General features: G+C 45.7%; 1 protein-coding gene across 12 annotated transcripts in view; it reads left to right on the forward strand.

Annotated features, from left to right (window-relative positions):
- The window catches only part of COL6A3 (collagen type VI alpha 3 chain), a 113,912-nt gene that overhangs the window by 75,919 nt on the left and 19,476 nt on the right, over positions 1-18,517 (forward strand). For all 12 annotated transcript variants that reach the window (XM_043525223.1, XM_043525224.1, XM_043525222.1 and 9 more), the window contains 11 exons: positions 492-554; positions 2,596-2,628; positions 2,732-2,768; positions 2,869-2,880; positions 3,076-3,569; positions 4,451-4,550; positions 5,414-6,118; positions 7,709-7,811; positions 10,197-10,495; positions 13,215-13,478; positions 15,659-15,742. In XM_043525223.1, the coding sequence (XP_043381158.1) occupies positions 492-554; positions 2,596-2,628; positions 2,732-2,768; positions 2,869-2,880; positions 3,076-3,569; positions 4,451-4,550; positions 5,414-6,118; positions 7,709-7,811; positions 10,197-10,495; positions 13,215-13,478; positions 15,659-15,742 (2,194 nt within the window). The remainder of the gene's footprint in view (positions 1-491; positions 555-2,595; positions 2,629-2,731; positions 2,769-2,868; positions 2,881-3,075; positions 3,570-4,450; positions 4,551-5,413; positions 6,119-7,708; positions 7,812-10,196; positions 10,496-13,214; positions 13,479-15,658; positions 15,743-18,517) is intronic.

Raw genomic sequence — 18,517 nt, forward strand, 5'->3', positions numbered from 1 at the left:
CAGCCCTGCTCAGACAGTCCCATTCTTCCCGGCGGAGGGGACTTGCCTGCCACAGATAGACTAATTCAGCCATTGGTCTGAAGAAACCACTGCACATTGGCTCCACGGGTGAGGGAGGAGGTGAACATGTACCAAGCTTGTCGGCTGGCTACTCATGTCTGGATTTGCAATTAGAGCATAGACACATTGCTCTGCTGTATATAGCACTTGTAGTCAGCTGGACAAAGTTATTCCTCAGGAAGCCACTTTTTTATATTAGTGCCTTTATTCTGAAAAATAATCCACCATGGGAGGTTATACCGGTTGTATTTCAGACACCTATTCCTTAGTGGGACTGTATGCTACAAAGCTCAAAACTCATTAGCACCTACGTACCTCCAGTGAGGTGCATAGGACTCTGTTCTCCTTGAGGAGCATTCAGGACATTCTTCTAGTCTTGTGTTCAAACATATCAAATGTGGATTGGTGATCTTTACTCTACTGTTTCTTAGGGGAATGCAGGAGAGCCTGGGGAACCAGGTCAGATCGGAGGGGTTGGATACCCAGGACCACCTGTAAGTGTTCATTGTATTTACAGCTGGTCTAGTAGATTGGCTTCGCTGTCCCCAGAGAACTTGCTAATTTCCCTTTCCATTAATATGTAGCATGTTTGCCAACAACTGAAATAAGCTCTATTTTGCCTCCTTTTATCTTACACTCTGGCAAATTCATCCTCCATTATCTTGGACATGTTGCATGTTTCCTTTGGGTCTAGTGAGGATAATGGGATCCTGATTTCATTGTGCTCGCTTTATAAATTCCTAGCTTGTTGTTATCACTGAACAATGTTCATACATGCTCCGGGTTCAGTGCGTGACGCAAGGCACTCTGAGGAGGGTAGAATCTTGCAATGGAAATGGGCCAGTTAAAGGCCTTATCAAGAACTTTCTCTGATCTCTGGTGCTTACTAATACATACAAGACGTATGCTGCATATAGTGGTGAACTCTGGCCCTTTGCCCATCCTGTGGGCTTGAGGCAAGAATTAATGGCTAAAATCCTTTTGGCTTGTGTTATGCAGAAGATCAGACTAGATGATCCTAGTGGTCTCTTCTGGCCTTGAAATCTGTGAAACCTGTGCTGAAACTAAGGTGGTAACTTCCTCAATGAAACACGTGTGTCATTTGTCAGGGCATTCATTAAATGGACTCGTTGTGTGTCCATGTCTGGCCCTGGCTGGGATTAGAGAGGCAGTGCGAGATGTGCCATTCTTTCTTACGCTGCACGTGGAATATTTTGCTCCAGTCATGAGACCTAGGTCTGGGTCCTCCCTCTCTCCAGATCTGGGGCTAGCAGTAAAGGGCTGGTACATGCTGAGAAGTTTGTCAATGTACATTTCTTTGACATTTGGCCTTTAGTTGTTCCACGTGGGAAGTTTCCTTCTCAGCATTTGGTCAAATAGAAACCACCCAAATACACCAGCTAAATCCACCACCCCTTAACAATGTCATAAGTACTCGGGAACTTCTCCCGCAGGGCTCCTGGGGACAGATTGCCAAGCCTGCAGCTGCACGGACCCTGGGTGGGAGGTGGAGGTTGTGTGGCTACTTGTTTTCAAAGTGGCAGGAGGTCACCCATCTGCTAAATCCGCAGGACTTTTTTTTGTATCCCCTTTCCTTACTCAGCATGCCATTTTTTCTTCTGTGTGGACTACCTGTGACTGAGTCCTGTGCTACCTAGTGCAACATGTGGAATAGCAGCTGTTCCATTGCACAGCCCAGTAACACTCACCAAAAGTGGTAAGCAAGTTGCTTACTCCTGGGTATGGACGTGGAGTGGCCTACATACCCCAGCACAGGATTGGGCCCTAAGAAAACATCCTGCGTCTCAGACACCCAGAAACATAATACGTTGGGAGATAATCAGTTCTGTTTAATTAATTACATGCCATTTATACTGGCCGGGCCTGCCTGTTAGCCATTGTTTTACAGTCATTGAAATGCATTGCCCTGAATCTGTTTTCTGGCAATTGTCCCAGGGGAGGACTGCCGGGGCGGTTCATGCTCCTCACCAAGATGGTACATAACTCTCACCCAATGAGGCAAGTTGGGTGTGCGTGCGGGGGAAAGTTTGTGACTGCCTTAGCCCCAGTGTGCGCACTCCTCCAGGGCAAGGCACAAAGTCACCCTAACACTCACATGGGTGAAATTCCCCCCGTGCCCAGGGCCTGCACAAGGTCTGTGTAGCACTTCATTCTCACATAAGCCCTATGCGGAGATCCTAAGGGGTGGTGACCCTCTGCACAGGGGTGAATTTCATCATGTGCTTAACAGTGACTGCAATGATTTAGATAAGCAATAAGAGCCCTGCATGCCTGTAATACAACAGATCCTTGATTTTATGAGCTCCTCCATCTCCAAGTAGTTTGTAAAATAGGGATTCTACTGTATAACATTGATAAGGATAGAAAGTTTCGATCTCTTCCTGGAGATGGAAATTCAGATATACAGATTTTTGTTCTTACTTCCACATGCTCACTGGCTGAATAACAATTTTAAGTGACTTTGGCATAACATCCCATCAATATGTATTGTAATGCAAGCTTTTTTTTAAACAGGGGCTTAAGGGTGAAAGAGGCGAATCCAAAGATGTAAGTTGAATATTACTTCTCTGCCTCCATCTTGTTCTGAAATACCTTTTGTTTGATGGCGTGTTTATCTCTCTCTCTCTTTTCCTTTTCCTCTTTTTTAAAGCAATGTGCACTTATCCGGAGCATCAAAGATAAATGTCGTAAGTATCTCTGTGCTGACGTGTTTCTGTAGCTCACTTGTGTGCTGATCGTGTTATACAAACTGACCCAACTAAATCATTTTCTTTTAATTATTCACAGCTTGCTGCTATGGTAAGTCACTTTGATTGTTTAATGTCTGGTAGTAACTTTTATATATATATTTATTCAGGGCCAAAGCCTCAGGCGATATAATACCCTCCATTGACTTCAATGGAGGTAAATTGATTTACGCCAGCTGAGGATCTGGTCCTTGCTATTTAATAATATCATCTAATATTAACTGTTTTAAATCCATCTTTCGGGTAGGCCCCAAGGAATGCCCTGTGTACCCAACAGAACTGGCATTTGCTATAGATACCTCCTCAGGTGTCAATAACAACATTTTCAACCGAATGAAGCAGACAGTGCTGAGAGTGGCTAACAACCTAATCATTGCCGAGAGCAACTGCCCCCGGGGTGCCCGTGTGGCAGTCGTGACCTACAACAGTGATGTCACCACGGAGATCCGTTTTGCTGATGCCAGGAAGAAAGCCAATCTCCTGGAACAGCTTCAAAACCTCCAAATCACCCTGACGACAAAGCAGCGCAGCCTGGAAACTGCCATGTCCTTTGTAGCCAGAAACACCTTCAAGCGTGCACGCAGTGGCTTTCTGATGAGGAAGGTGGCTGTGTTCTTCAGCAACGGCCCAACAAGAGCATCGTCACAACTTAACGATGCGGTGCTGAAGCTGTACGATGCTGGAGTCACGCCAGTGTTCCTTACTGACAGAGAGGATCGAGCTCTCATAAATGCACTGCAGGTTTGGACCACTCATTTCTGCTCTTTCCTTTCTGCTTGATGAGCTCTATCAGCTCCCATGGAAGTCAGTGGGCACGTTTCTATTGACTTATGTAGGCATCGGCTCAAGCCTTTCAAATGCCTAGTTCCGAGCAACATTGTCAGGACAAACAACAGGCTTCATGCAAATTCCAAAATTCTTTCCCAGTGCAATGCATGCTGTGGAACGAGAATATTGATTCTTTGTATTGTGGTAGCTCTTAGAAGCTCTAGTCATGGACCAGGACCCTATTGTGCTAGGAAATGTACAAAAACAGTCCCTGCCCCAAAGAGCTTACAATCTCAGTAAAATACCCACACGAGTACCTCACTCTTAAGGTACTGATGTGAATGAACGGCATTTTGTGAATGAATTGGGTGAGAGGTCTCTCATACACAGAGAATAAGAAATCTCTATACTGTATGTTGAAATACAACTTAAAATCTGAGTAAGCTCCAAAGAAAGTATTATTATTTATTAGTATCCCACCCAGCAGCACCCAAAAGCCCCAATCGCCCATTGTGCTAGGTGCTGTACAAACATAGCAAGAGACAGCCCCTGCCTTAAAAAGCGTACAATCTAAACAGACAATACAAAAGAGGGCGGAGGGGAGGGGCGGAAGAATGGAAGTACCACATTATTATCCCCATTTTACTGTTGGGGACCTGAGGTCCGGAGAGATTAAATAATTTGTCCAAAGGTCACACATTGCATGTATGGCAGATTAGGGAACTGAATCCAGCTCTCTAACCCCCAATCCAGTGCCTTAGTTCAAGACTACCCTTACCCTAAGAAGTTTATACGTTTAAAACTTATAAATACTGTGTTATGAACCCTGTGTTTTTTGCTTTTGTCTAAACCAGATGAATAACAGTGCAGTGGGACAAGCTATTGTCCTTCCTACCGCTGCGGTTCCACTTAATCAAACCATTAGGAGACTACTGACATGTCACATTTGTTTGGGTAAGGCACTGGATTTCTCCTCTTTATAGTTTTGTTTAGTTAGGGCCTTGTCTTACATGAGTAGCCCCATGACAGGCAATGGAAGTTTTGGTGTGATGGAAGCACAATCAGGAGTCAGCCGATATGCAGTATGAGGTGGGATACATTCACATTTCTATTTTTTGCTGAGTTGTTATGTTTGAGAGAGAACATTCAGCAGAAAGGGCCTGGATCACACTGCGGTTTAACACGGTGGTTCTCCAGCTTTTGCATTCTGCAGATCACATCAGATGTTCATATTCCTTTCATGGGCTGTTTCCTCTCCCAATGTCTCAATCCCCTGCTTCTTAGTGCTCAAAATACTGCCTTCTCCAGTTGCTAGAAAGGGCTTGACGGACTGCACAGTGTGAAATTCATTGATTTAGTAGACGTGTTCAAGTAACTGAAGATGCCTCGGGATGAAATCCTCTATATATGATATGTAACTTACTGCTTTCTGCTCGAGCCTTGGTAGTATTTCATATTATGAGGGAATTAGATTGTAAGAGCGATATAAAAGATATGTTCAGTAGATGAATAAATACAATTTGAGCATATTACTACATAGCTACGTGATATAATTAAGGAAAATTGTAATTGATTCAGTTGCACCTCCTGGAACTAATGCTTAATTTATGCCAACAGTGTGGAAACAAGCAAAACTATTATTGGATTTGCTTTTATAGCAAAACTATTAATTTACCAGGCATATGACATGCCAAAGTATTTTATGGGAGACCACATCTGTGATATTGTTTGATTTTGTCAGAAAATAGATTATAACTATGTCAGGGAATGATTGTCTTATGGATGTGCACATGAAACAGGATGTATTTCTTTTCTAGATGTATGTGATCCTGATCCCATCTGTGGCGTTAGTCCTAGTTCTCAAAGGCCTTTCTTCAGAGACAGGAGGGCAGTCCCCACGGACGTAGACATTGACATGGCATTCCTCCTGGATAGCTCTGAGAGCACCACTCCTTTGCAGTTCAACGAGATGAAGAAGTACATTTCCTACCTAGTAAATCAGTTGGAGATCAGCTCTAATCCAAAGGCATCACAGCACCATGCAAGAGTGGCCATTCTCCAGCATGCTCCTTATGAATACGAAAGCAACTCAAGCTCATTGCCAGTAAAAGTAGAGCTGTCCCTAACAGATTATAGGTCCAAAGACAAGATGATGGATTTCATTCTGAACCAAATGGCCCAGCTATATGGCACAAGGGCTCTGGGAAGTGCAATTAAATACACAATGGGACATGTTTTCGAAAGTGCACCAAACCCCAGGGATCTGAAAGTCATGGTTTTGATGATGACTGGAGAAGTTAAAAAGCAAGAACTTGAGCACCTTCAAAGAGTTATCCTGGGTGCCAAATGCAAAGGGTACTTCTTCGTGGTACTTGGCATCGGCAAGAAAGTGAATGTCAAGAATATCTACAGCTTGGCTAGTGAGCCAAATGATGTGTTCTTCAAATTAGTCGAGAAGCCGTCTGAGCTGCATGAAGAGCCCTTACTGCGCTTTGCGAAATTGTTACCGTCATTTATCAGCAGTAAGTAGAACATAGCACAGGCATGGGGGAAAGTGGAAGAATAAAGATGTTAATATGATAGTGCAGCCTGGAGATGGGGACAGCATGAAAGTACAGAAAATTAGCAGTTGTTGGCATGGCTTTTTTGTCTTATTTGATTTTAACTAGAGATGGGCCTAAAGCCCGAACTGCAGATCTGAACACCTGAGCATGTTAGGCAAGTTTGCCTCTGGAACCAATCAAGATGCCTGGTGCCTAGGTCCATACATTAAAATTCTGGATCTAGGCAGCTCAGCTCTTTGGGGACCTTTGGCTCTGAATCTGCATTTTGCAGTTTCGCGTCAGCCCTAATTATAACATTTTTTTATTCTTTCATCTTGTAGATGCAAATTGGTTCCACAGAAAGGGAGTTCTGGGCTGGCTGCTTTGGGCAGTGCAAAATCTTTCGTCATACTAAGTCTTTGGTGGCTCAAAGAACCACAGTGATTGAGGAGATTCTCAGGGACAGGCCCAGGGCAGCTTTGTTTCTTGCTGTCCTGTAGCACGCTGGAAACTCACTAAGCATGCTCTCCTCTTCTCCCCAGCACCCCACCCTGGCGATATTTGAACAGGTCAAATGAGGAATTACCGTTCTCTGAGCGTAATGCTCAGGCGTTTAGTGATGTAAACCACGCTGGCCAAAGATTCAGATCCCAATAGTTTTCTCGGCCCTTTGTCATTCAGAGGCAGTAACCTGAGTTCCATGTAACTTACTGTGCATGGCTTTGAAAACCAAATCTCTGTTGCACCAGAAATGCCTGTCAGCAAGTATAATGTTACTGGCCGGATCCTCAGCTGGTGCAAATGGTCACAACTCACCATTAACTTCAACTTATGCAAGCTGAGATCTGGCCCACTGAGAGGAGAATTGGGTGCTTTGCTGAGGCCATTAGCTCCTCTAGTGTTTACGTTCACCCTCTTGGGGTTCTTCACAGCACTGCCTCTCCTACAATACACAATCCGCCTGCTGCAGTACCAAAAGCAACCCATTGGGCTAACAAAGCCTAAGTGTTGGGATTTCCCCCTGCAGACTCCACAACTACCCACCATCATACAGTCTCGGCACCTGGGAATAAAATATACGTTTAGAACTCTGCAGCTTGATTTCCACATCTCCGCAGGAAGGAGGCCTAGATCCTTTAAATTGTCAGAAGAATATTACGTTCCGCTGAGCCCGTACTGTGGGAACACATGGGTTTTGTTTAAGTACAGCAGGGTTTAGGCATTATCTAATATGCTCAACCAATGTATTCTCATGGTTTGTCCCGAAATAAATCTAAAACTTATGATCCCCGTGGAGCTGTTGCTGTCTTGAAATAATAAATATACCGTTTTAAGCAACAGCTTAATTTCTTGTAGTGATCAATGGAGCTGGTGCCAGAGATATTATAATATAGTCGTTAACACAACATTCCAACCTAAAACAGGTCCGCTGTCTTTTGTGGCCAAAGTGAGATCAATGTGGTTAAATTAACATGAAATAATTGTCATGCTGAGTTGATTAATCATTTTTTAAAAAGTATTACCATTATTAAAAAACAACATTTCACATTGAGCTGTTTCTCTCTCTAGGTGAAAACTCCTTTTACCTGTCTCCAGACGTACGGAAACAATGTGATTGGTTCCAAGGTGATCAGTCAGCAAAGAGCTCTTCTAAATTTGGCCAAAAAACATCGTAAGTAGGAGTTTTTCTGCAACAGATTGGGCTTTGGAAGCCAAATCTCTGAGGGACAAGCACTGTCTTCATATTCCTTGTCATATTGAATTAAACTGAATCCTGGATCTTCCCACAGGGCATCTAAGTGTTCGTGAGCCTGCTGTCCTTAGTGCTGTAGCAAAGGAGCAGCGCATCTGTCTTTAGATAATTTTGATATACCAATATACTATGTAGAGTATAAAACTATCTTCCTCGTTTGGACCAAGATTTCCAAAAGTGGTTGGTGGTTTTGGGTGCTCAACTTGGCCCACCGTAAAAGGACCTCATTTACAGAGACCAGTTGCTCAGCACTGTCTAAACACCAGGCCCTTCTTAGGTAGCATTTCCCAAACTTTTGAAAGCTGGTCCTCTGCTTCAGGAAAATGAAACCAATCACACTCCCATTCAGCCTGGCCGTGTGGTGTTAAAAGCTGACCCCTCTCAATTTATACATCTCCTGCTCCAGCTAGTGCTTTGCACTCCCTTAGGGGGCACTTTGGGAAACACTGCTTTAGGGGGTCTCAAGTGGGACACCCCAAAAGTAAGACACTCGCTATGACTTGCATCTTTGGAAAACCTTGGTCCTGTATTTTCCTAAGCAGATTTTTTTATGTTAAATTTACAAGTCATGTCAGTGGACCCATCCTCCAGGTTCTCTCTTCATGAAAATCCCAGTAATTTGAATGAGAATTCCAGGTACAGAGCAAGCAAGACAGCCTAATATGCCTCGCTATTCATCTATTAATTGTGTATCTTTCTCTTACTTCACTGGCATCATTGTAAATCACTGCTAAAATGATTGTGCTATCATGGGATGTCGTGCATGGTAAGGGTTGTTGCCTTCTCTCATACCACAATCATGCCATAAAGCATGGTCTGGGTATACTTGGTCCTGCCTCACCGTGGTGGGCAGGGATGGAGTAGATAATCGCCTGAGGTCCCTTCCAGCCCTACATTGCTATGAGTCTATGTGTGGCAAGATGATTCCGCTCGTATGGTGCTAGGCAGGATAGAAAAACCAGGACAGGTATGTCTGAAAATGAGAACAATGAATTTCTTTTAAAAGCTTATACTATAGCAGGGGTGGGCAAACTTTTTGGCCTGAGGGCCACATCGGGGTATGGAAATTGTATGGTGGGCCATTAATGCTCATGGAATTGGGAGTAGGGGTGCAGGAGGGGGTGAGGGCTCCAGCTGGGGGTGTGGGCTCTGAGGTGGGGCCAGAAATGAGGAGTTCAGGGTGAGGGAGGGGGCTCTGGGTTGGTGTGAGGGAAAGTGTGGGCTCTGGGGTGGAGCTGGGGAGTTTGGGGTAAAGGAGGGGGCTCCAGGCTGGGACCAAGGGCTTCGGAGGGTGGGAGGGGGATCAGGGCTGGGGTAGAGGGTTGGGATATGGGGGAGGGGTGTAAGGGCTCCGGCTGGAGGTGTGGGCTCTGGGGTGTGGCCAGGGATGAGGGGTTTGGGGTGCAGGAGGGTGCTCCGGACTGGGACCAATGGGTTCGTTGGACAGGAAGGCAATCAGGGATAGGGCAGGCTGTTGGGGCATGGGGGGTGGAGGGGGAAGGGGAGGGCTCCGGCTGCGGATGAGGGGTTTGAGGTACAAGAGGGGACTCTGGGCTGGGACCAAGGGGTTCGGAGGGAAGGAGGGGGATCAGGGCTGTGCCGGGGGATTGGGGCGCAGGCTCCGGGCGGTGCTTACCGCAAGCAGCTCCTGGAAGCATGTCCCCCCATCCAGCTCCGAGGTGCGGCCAGGCAGCTCTGCGCGCTGCCCCATCCACAGGCGCCACCCCTGCAGCTCCCATTGGCCAGGAACCGTGGCCAATGGGAGCTGCGGGAGCAGTGCCTGCAGATGGGGCAGCGTTCAGAGCCGCCTGGCCACGCCTCCGTGTACTACATAGGAGCCGGAGGGGGGTCATGCTGGCTGCTTCCTGGGAGACGCGCAGAGCAGGGTGAACCCCTGACCCCACTCCCCGGCTGGAGCTGAGGGCCAGATTAAATGGTCTGACGGGCTGGATGTGGCCTGTGGGCCGTAGTTTGCCCACCCCTGTGCTATAGGATACCTACAGCGCTATCTAATTAATGGCCTCCTTACCAACAGAACTTGTAACGTGCCTGCCATGAGAGTACTTAGGTGTAGCGTTCAGCTGCTTGGCAGAAATCCACCAGCTTCTCGTTTCTCTGTGGGCGCAGCCTACAGCACAGGGAAGCCCATGGAAAGATTCCCAGTGATTTAGTGAACTTTTATTAGTCCTTCTACCTCCAGAATTCTAGTGTCGCACGAATGAAGATGTTATTGCCTGGCCCAGCTACGTTTTGTGTTAAGTAGAAAAATATACCGATCTGTAACAACTGCTGTGGTTTAAACAGACACGGTGCAAATAATGTGACCACCACTGCACGTACGACCACCAGTGCACGTACGACCACCAGTGCACGTACGACTACCAGTGCACGTACGACCACCAGTGCACGTACGACTACCACTGCACCTACGACCACAACTGCACCTACGACCACAAGCGCAACGACCAGTGCGCGTAAAGCTACAGCGGCGAACACAACGACCAGTGCTCGTAAAGCTACAGCTACAAAGGGCAGCAAAAGTACCGGTGCACGTACAACTCCAGCTCCCAGTGCAAGTACAGCCGCTACAGACAAACCAGCGGGTATGTACAGTATTCCCCAGTCTTCCCTTTTTTAGGGGATTGAGATCCAGGGTGTGAGCAATAAAATCCAGTGCTCGCTTTTTCAAATACTGGGAAATAAAAAGGCAGAGCTTTCTGTCTCAGAAAGGGCGATCTTAATTAAACAGTGTCTAGAGGGCCAAATCCTCTACTGGTGTACAGTGGTATAATGCTCTTGACTTCAATGGAGCTTTGCTGATTTACACCAGCGGGAGATCTGCCCTTCTAACGGCTGTGCCTGGAAACTCCCGCAAAGATTTTGTGGGATTGCCTGGCTATGAATGAATCAGAGACTAGACAGAATTTATACTAAAGAAAAGATACGTCTTTATTCAAATGCATTGTAGATTCTCAGTCGTTTAGATGGACTCAATATAGTAAATGAGCTATACAGTCCAACCCAGTGCTACTGGGTCATAGGTGTAATGCCATTGGCTTGCCCTTGAGGGTCTTTAATACCATTATAGCAGGGCTGAATTTGGCCCATTGTGGTTAAGCACATAGCCACTGTGTAGGATCATTTGACTTCCGAGTCAGCGAAATGGAAACGTCGCAGTCTGTGCAGACAGAACCAATTTGGCACCATATACGGGAAAAGAAAGCCTCTTATGCGAGCAACGGTAATTTAAAAGAGCTATGCCATATGCTTTTGTCAGGGGGTTGCACAAGTCTTTACTTTTCAGTGACAGAAGTAACAAAGAACATATGCAGAGAAACATGTCTCCATGTAAATATACGGTTACACTTTCATTAGGGGTCAACTCTGCCATCAGCTTGCAGAGGAGACCCAGTCTCATGCTTCACTGGAGTTTTCAGCCAGTTTTCTAACTGTTTTATCCAACATTGTATCATAGTTTTGTCCAAAGCTGGGAAAACTCTTCATGGCAAATAATTTGACTCATTTAGACCTATTTTCTGTTAATAAATTACCCTTGGGTGGCCACTGGCCTAGGGCTTCAGCTGGTACAACTCAGAGGTCAATGGAGCTATGCCAGCTTATAATGTGGCCTGCTGGTGTTTGCAGATTTGTTTGCTATTTGAAATTGTTAGGAACATCATACAAACATATTTGAGTTTGTGGGAGGCTTGTTTGCTTGGAAGATGTCTTTGGCTAGTCACTATTCTTATACGTGGATTGTGATTTGGTCACTTGTCACTTCAGATAGCTGGGTGATTGAAACTTTTATAAAGAGGAAGAGGGAAAGCAGAAATGTTTCAGTGTTCATCACAGGAACATTTCTGCCATAGACCTTCACATGATAATATTTTTGCTCAAGGTTTTCCAAGCGCCCGCTTTCCGTGAACTTTCTTATGAACAAAAAACGCTGCTGATGCCAATGAGTGCGGAAAAGCCCGTTAACATCTTCTAGGCACAGAAACATGCAGAAATAGGTTGTTGCAGCTCCACCCAGCTCTAGTTTTGTCTCTAGAAAGAAAATTATGTGTATGTGAATGAAAACTATTGAAGAAATATTGTGCCCATTTAGAACTGAATTGCTGATTTTGAGGAGTTGAAGTAACACATGGCACTACGTGCTTTCTTTTTTTAAGCTCTAACGCTGGTACCTATAAATTAGCTGGAGAGAGCAGACGAGGGTCTGGTCTAGTCTCGAAAATTAGGTCGGCATAACTACGTCACTCAAGGGTGTGAAAAATCCACACCCCTGAGCAGTGTAGTTAAATTGACCTAAATCACCTCGTAGCCAGTGCTAGGTCAATGGACGAATTCTTCGGCTGACCTAGCTACCGCCTCTCAGGGCGGTAGATCACCGACACGAACAGGAGAACCCCTCCCGTTAGCATAGGTGTAGTCTACACTGAAACACTGCCGTGGCACAGCTGTGCTGCTGTAGCATTTTAAGTGTAGACTAGCCCTGGGGAAGGGCTGGGGCTGTTCTGCTGTGGTCATGGGGCAATCTTCCTCCAAGACTGTAGCTCAGCAGCAGACCCTAAGGTGCAAAGCAGCCTTCACAGAGCTGCTGTGGTATCTGCAGCTACTGTCCTCCTGCCCCATTCTGTGGGGATATTTTGGCCACATAAACACAGATCTACCAGCCCTGATTCTTCCCTGATCTGCAAAGGCTTCTCAAACCCTACTGCAGCAGTCCAGATTAAGCCCTCTCGTTGCACATCCCTTGCAGTCTCCATGGATCCCTCAAACCATGTCCCTTTTTGAGCAGTGAACCCATCGTGGTTGCACTATCCATTGGTCTTTTCTAGTCCCACAATGGGATGGGCAAAGATCAAGAGTTTTTTCTTAATGAACAAACATGAGATACTTGAGAAACACTGACTAAAGCCGTTTCCAAGTGTGAATTAAAGAGCATGATTCATTTTCTCTAGAGCATTTTTAAAAATTCAGTTCAGAACCTGGTACTATACCATACATGGCATTTCAACCAAGATTTTCACAAGTGACCAGGGATTTGGGGTGTCTCAATTTTTGAGTGCCCAACTTGACACCCCTTGAAGGGTCCTGTGCTTCAGGAAGGGCAGCACATCCACCCTCTGAAACGCACTTCTGAAAATATTGGCCTTAGTATTCCATAATCTGTTCTATACGGTGATAATTAAAGCCTTGGTTAACCTTCCCATCCTCCTCCTCAGGAACAGCTAATTGGACTAGAATTCCTTATGCACCAAACCATCCCCTCAGCTTTTCTCTTCGAAGCTTCTGACTTTAGTTTGTGTTGCACTGCAGTTAAAGTGAAGAGTGAAATCCAGATCATTGACATCACTGAGAACAGCGCTAAGCTACGCTGGGTGAACCCTGAACCCCAGACCCTTGACTTCTTTGACATCACCATCACCTCAGCACAGGACCACTCTCTAGTCCTGAAGCTAAACTTAACCAGCACTGAACGGGTGATCGGAGGCCTCAGAAGTGGGCAGAAATACCAGGTAGCAATTACTGGGTACCACAAATCACAAGCCAAAGTAACCTACATGGAAACGTTCAGCACAAGTAAGTGTCTTTCTGGGCATGTGGGATGGAATAAACATTTTTTTCCAGGGGAGATGTTGAAAACATTAAATGGAAAAAGTCACAAACAATGGAGAGTAAATTGGTGATGATTATGATGATTCGTGCCTTGATAATGCTCAGTGTGTAACCGTATGTCTTACATTCCACCTCTCAGCGCAGCAGCCTGGTCTGTAGTGCAATGGCAAACAGAAATTGTTTGCAACAGCAAATACAAGTTGTCATTTCAACGCAGTTAAACTGATGAAGATTTCAATGAAACTAGTCCATTCCTCAAAGAGGAATTTGTTTCTTATTGTGTGTACAGCCCCGAGCACGATGGGGCCCTGATCTTTGACTCAGGCCTTCAGTATCAAAAGAGCTCAGCTTCCCAACTGTCCTAGTATAACATATTATATGGGTCCATTCAGAGGGGATTAAGCAGCAGGTTAGTCCTCTGGAGACCCAAGTTCAAATCCGTGTGTAGGTAACTCATGAAAACCACCAAACGCTTTGGCTATTCAGGATAAGCCCAAGCTTTTTGCTGATCAGCACTGAGGTTTATTGGCAGAGCAGCGTCGGGAAGATTGCCCTGTGCCTGCCAACTCCATGACCGGCTCACTTTAGTGCTGGTAGAGCCTCTCCCAAGGCCTGTTGGAGTCAGTGGGAGGCTTTCCAATTATTTCAGTGGTTTTTGGATCACGCTTGTTGCAGTTGCTTACCTTTGCGAGCAATCAGTTCACCGGCCAGAATGTTCAGAAAAGACGTGAGCCCGAAGAAGAGGCATTTGCATGAACTGAGTTAGAAGCTAGGATGCCGATTAAAAGGATTCCCCCATCACTGCTGCCTGCATACACCCATGCTTTGAAAACCAACCCTGCCCACAGAAGCACTGCTGCAGAATTTATGAAGAGGGGTGTGTCCTTCTGGCTGAACCAGCCCTCTTGACTGCTGTTATACTTTGGGCAAAACTCATTTTGGTGGAAACTGCCATTGCAGTGTGCAGCAAGGCCTTTTCCAGCAGAGTTCAGGCTTGACTAGGTCTATGTATCCTTGATTACATTCAGCACAAATCTGATCATCAAAGCAGCTGTATAACTGCTACCGCATCTGGGAACTGCAAATTGCGCTGGGGGGGAGGAGCATGCTCAGTTGTTGTACATTGGCATAGCTCCATTGAAACCCATGAGGTGGCACTGATTTACACCAACTGAGTATTTGGCCCACTGAGTGGGATCATTGCCCTTCCCAACCCAAATCCATCCTATACAGAAAGAACCAGTGTGAGCTACTTTTGGGCACCATCCCCTTCCTTCCTCCCAACCTTGCGGGGTTTGGAATCTGTACTGTGGATGGGGGGAAGAGATGGGTAGGGAGAAGGGGCAGCATGCCTTGTGGAGATTGCTCTGCCCTCCACTCCAAAAGTCCTGGAAGCAGCTGTATCCAGGAGAGCGTTCTTGGCAGTGCACTTACCATGGGGCTGTGCTACCAGCAACTGTCTTGGGGGGGTACTAGGGACCAGAGCAGGGCCTCTGTGCAGATCCCAGGGGATCCTGGAGCTTGAGAGCAGGCCCCCTGGACCTTTCTAGGGGTTTCCAAACTCCACAATAGAACAGTCAGGGGGAATCTCCATTAAAGGATTTTTATGGAGACTTCCTCCCCAGGAATCCCTGCCAGCGGGATTTTTTCCCTGGGATGGTGTGATCTGGCCCAATGTAAGCACTGATGAGTAAACACTGTCTTTGTTATAATACAGAATAAAGCAGCCCATCCTGTTAGCATAGTTGCTGGAGGGAGAAGAATTAATGCGAGATGCAGTTACTCTGACATGAATTACTCATTGTGTCAGCTGCAACCAATATACATTTCTAGAGTTTATGTATTTATGTAAAGAAACCCAGCTCTGAACAGTGCTGCATCTCTCCCTCCCCGTACTAGCACATTTTGTTTACCAACTCTTATTCCATTCCTTCCATAATCAATATGATCTAGGCTGTTTCTGGTTGACAAGCACAGTTCCTGGTCCAGACTGTAGATTTCTAGTAGGCAAGAATAGAAGACAGGAGGCTGGCCTGGACACATTGCTAGGGGAGGTGGTGTTGGTTTTCTTTTAGCTACATGTGTTGCTCTAGGATTTTTTTTTCCCCTTTGGCTGATCATTCCATTTGGTTTTGCTCTCACAGAAAGTATGCCAGTGCCCAAGGCACCTTCAGTAGCGACTGCTAATCTGATGGTGAATACTGAGCCTTTGGAACGGCCAGAAATAGGTGAGTAGCAATGTACTTAGCAGTATGGGAGCAGTAGGTTCCATAATTACCTGTGTTGGGACTGTACTAGGGCCTCTGCCTCTCTAGCTCCATTTAAGTCAATTGACTTCAGTGGTCCTTGATCAGATCCTAGTGTAAACTGCATGGAAATCAGTGAAGTTATGAAGATTTCCACCAGCAGAAGAACTGGCCCTTTATTTCTGTTGTGAATTAAATTATTTCCTCAGACAATTAAGGTGCAAAGTGCTGGAAAAGTGCTGTTCATTCAGGGCCAGATTGTGCTGGCCTGCCTGAGCCAGAGCAGGAACTTACTCTGCAGGAAGTCACACTGATTTCAATATGACTGCTCAGGGCATGAGGTACAACACCCTGGGCCTGGGCCAAAGGTCACTGAAGTCAATAGAATTCTTTCCATCAGTTTCAGGGGCCTTTGGATCAGTCCCCACATAAGTAAGGCTAGCACAATCTGGCTCTTAGGCAGGCATAACCCCATTAGCTGTTCTGTACTGTTCTCCTGACAACCTCCATTCCTGACCTGAAGGTGTAAACTGTGCAGGATGCTCTATGGCACATTGCACCATTGTACTGGAGTGTCAGACTGGAGAAGGAATGAACTGTCCATCAGAGGCTGAGCTGAGAACCATCAGATGCTTGGTTCACTTGGCTCCTGGGTGTAATACAGAGCTCTACCCAAGAGTTTGTGGCCTACCGGGGCGTAAAAGTGAAAGATTTCCCAGGGATCCTATGAGGAATGGTCATGTGACCTTTTGAGTTGGTTTAGTAAGCTTCCCTCACACTGTAAGTCCTACCACCTGCCCACCCTCATCTTCATTTCTTCCACCATGGCATCAATGGTTTATTGTAATAAACCATTAATGAGCAAGTAATCAGATCCTATTCAGTGATTAACAGTGTGTTTATTATTAACATTTGTTATTAACATGTAACCATTGTAGTGATTAATACCTATAATGGCTCCTCCACTTTGTTTTAAATGACCATAAAGATATTACATTAAGGCCACCCCCCCCCCCAAAAAAAGAAAGGTAAACAACTGATTGCACCTAATGTGATCAGTTACACCTCAGCTCGCACTGATCTCAGCCCCCTGGCAGTAACACCTGATTCACAAATGAGGGAGCTCTGGACCCGTAACTCATGGAAAACAGCTCCGTTTCATTACAGTCATTGAAGCAGCGCTGCTTTCCATCGGCTGAGGATCTGGCTCCCAGTCTGAACCATAATCCTGAGGTTTGTAACCTTTGTCTTGTTAAGACCTTATTGCTACCTTAACAATGTTTTCTTTGAAAATAGTTCTGAGATTTGAGTTAAAAATGCAGACGTGGAGGGTGAGATTTTCAGAGCTGGCTAGGGGGTTTGGGCGCCAGGTTCTCATTAGTTTCTAATGGGAATTAGGAAGTTCTTGGGCCAACCCACACAACCCCACTGAGGTCAATGGGGTTTGCCTGGGTGTACATGAGGGTGAAATATGGCCCCTGTTCTTTAAACCAGATTGAGTTTATTCAAGTGATTTTTTTACACACACTGAATCTTACCTCTCCCCACAGCCCCAGGGTACTGTGAAGGACTAGGATTCCTAGGAGCATCTGAAAAATCTTTGCTAGCTTTCCTACAGTTAACACTGGCGCGGGGGAGGGATGGGGAGGGACAATCTCATTATGGGTGCCATATGTATAACTGCCCTTGCATTTAAGTACCACTGCTCAGCCGCAGCACTTTGAACTTGCCGGCTCCAGATTAGCAAGATTTCAGTTCTCTCTTTGGACGACATGCCATTGCTGAGATTAGCTGTAACACACTGAATGGTTCCTTCGAAGTACATCCCTCTCTTCATTTGCTGTCTTCCACCATTTCCAGTGTCTGTGTGTGAACCATTTGCATTTGCTTCCCCCACCCCCTCCATGGTCTTTCACCTGGAATGACACAGCTGGCTTGGACCGCCCAGCTACTCTGAAAGCACTAGCCCTTGTCTACACGTTTAACCCTTTGTTTGTCATGCCTTCCGAAACAGCGGCACAAGATGTATGGTGCACTATACATCTCTGTGTCCATGTGTGACTTCATAGGACATACAGCGGACCGCGGGAATGCTTAAGGGTTGATATACGGAACAAAACAGCATCAAAATACCTAAATTATACACCATAGAATAGCTAATCAGGCACGTGTGCCTGTGGAATTGATACAGGCTCTCAGAGGACTAGGAAATGTGTTGCTTAGAGAGTCATGGGACCAGAGAAGCCCGGGTTTCCAATAGCTAGTGATCTGGAGGAAACATGCAGTTTGATACAGAGTTCAGTAGTTCATACAGTGGCATAGCTTACCTGGATTCCATCCAGGTGCTTAAGACATTAACCAGAATAGCATACTGGAAATACTGGGTTACATAATCTAAACCTGCATACAAGCTTTTGTGTCAGTTATTTGGCATGGAAAGAGGGCACATGTTAAAAAGTAAGGGCCAAATCCTGCAGTCAAACTCCTATTAAAGTGAATGGGATTTTTGCCTGAGCAAGAACTGCAGGATTTAGCCCTAAACAATCACTTTTGGACTCCAAGTAATATACTCTAATCTTCAGTTATTTAAGTCAGACCTTCTGAAATCAGTGAGTTTTTTAAAAAAATGTACTTTAAACCCAAAACTCATGCCAAGGCAAATAGTTTTTGAATACACACTTCAGAGCACAGAACTCTTCAAGCCCAAGCCTGCTCCCATTAAAATCCACAGCAGACTTCCCACTGATGTAAACTGGA

The sequence above is a fragment of the Chelonia mydas genome, chromosome 11 (assembly GCF_015237465.2).
Source record: "Chelonia mydas isolate rCheMyd1 chromosome 11, rCheMyd1.pri.v2, whole genome shotgun sequence".
Classification (NCBI taxonomy): Eukaryota; Metazoa; Chordata; order Testudines; family Cheloniidae; genus Chelonia; species Chelonia mydas.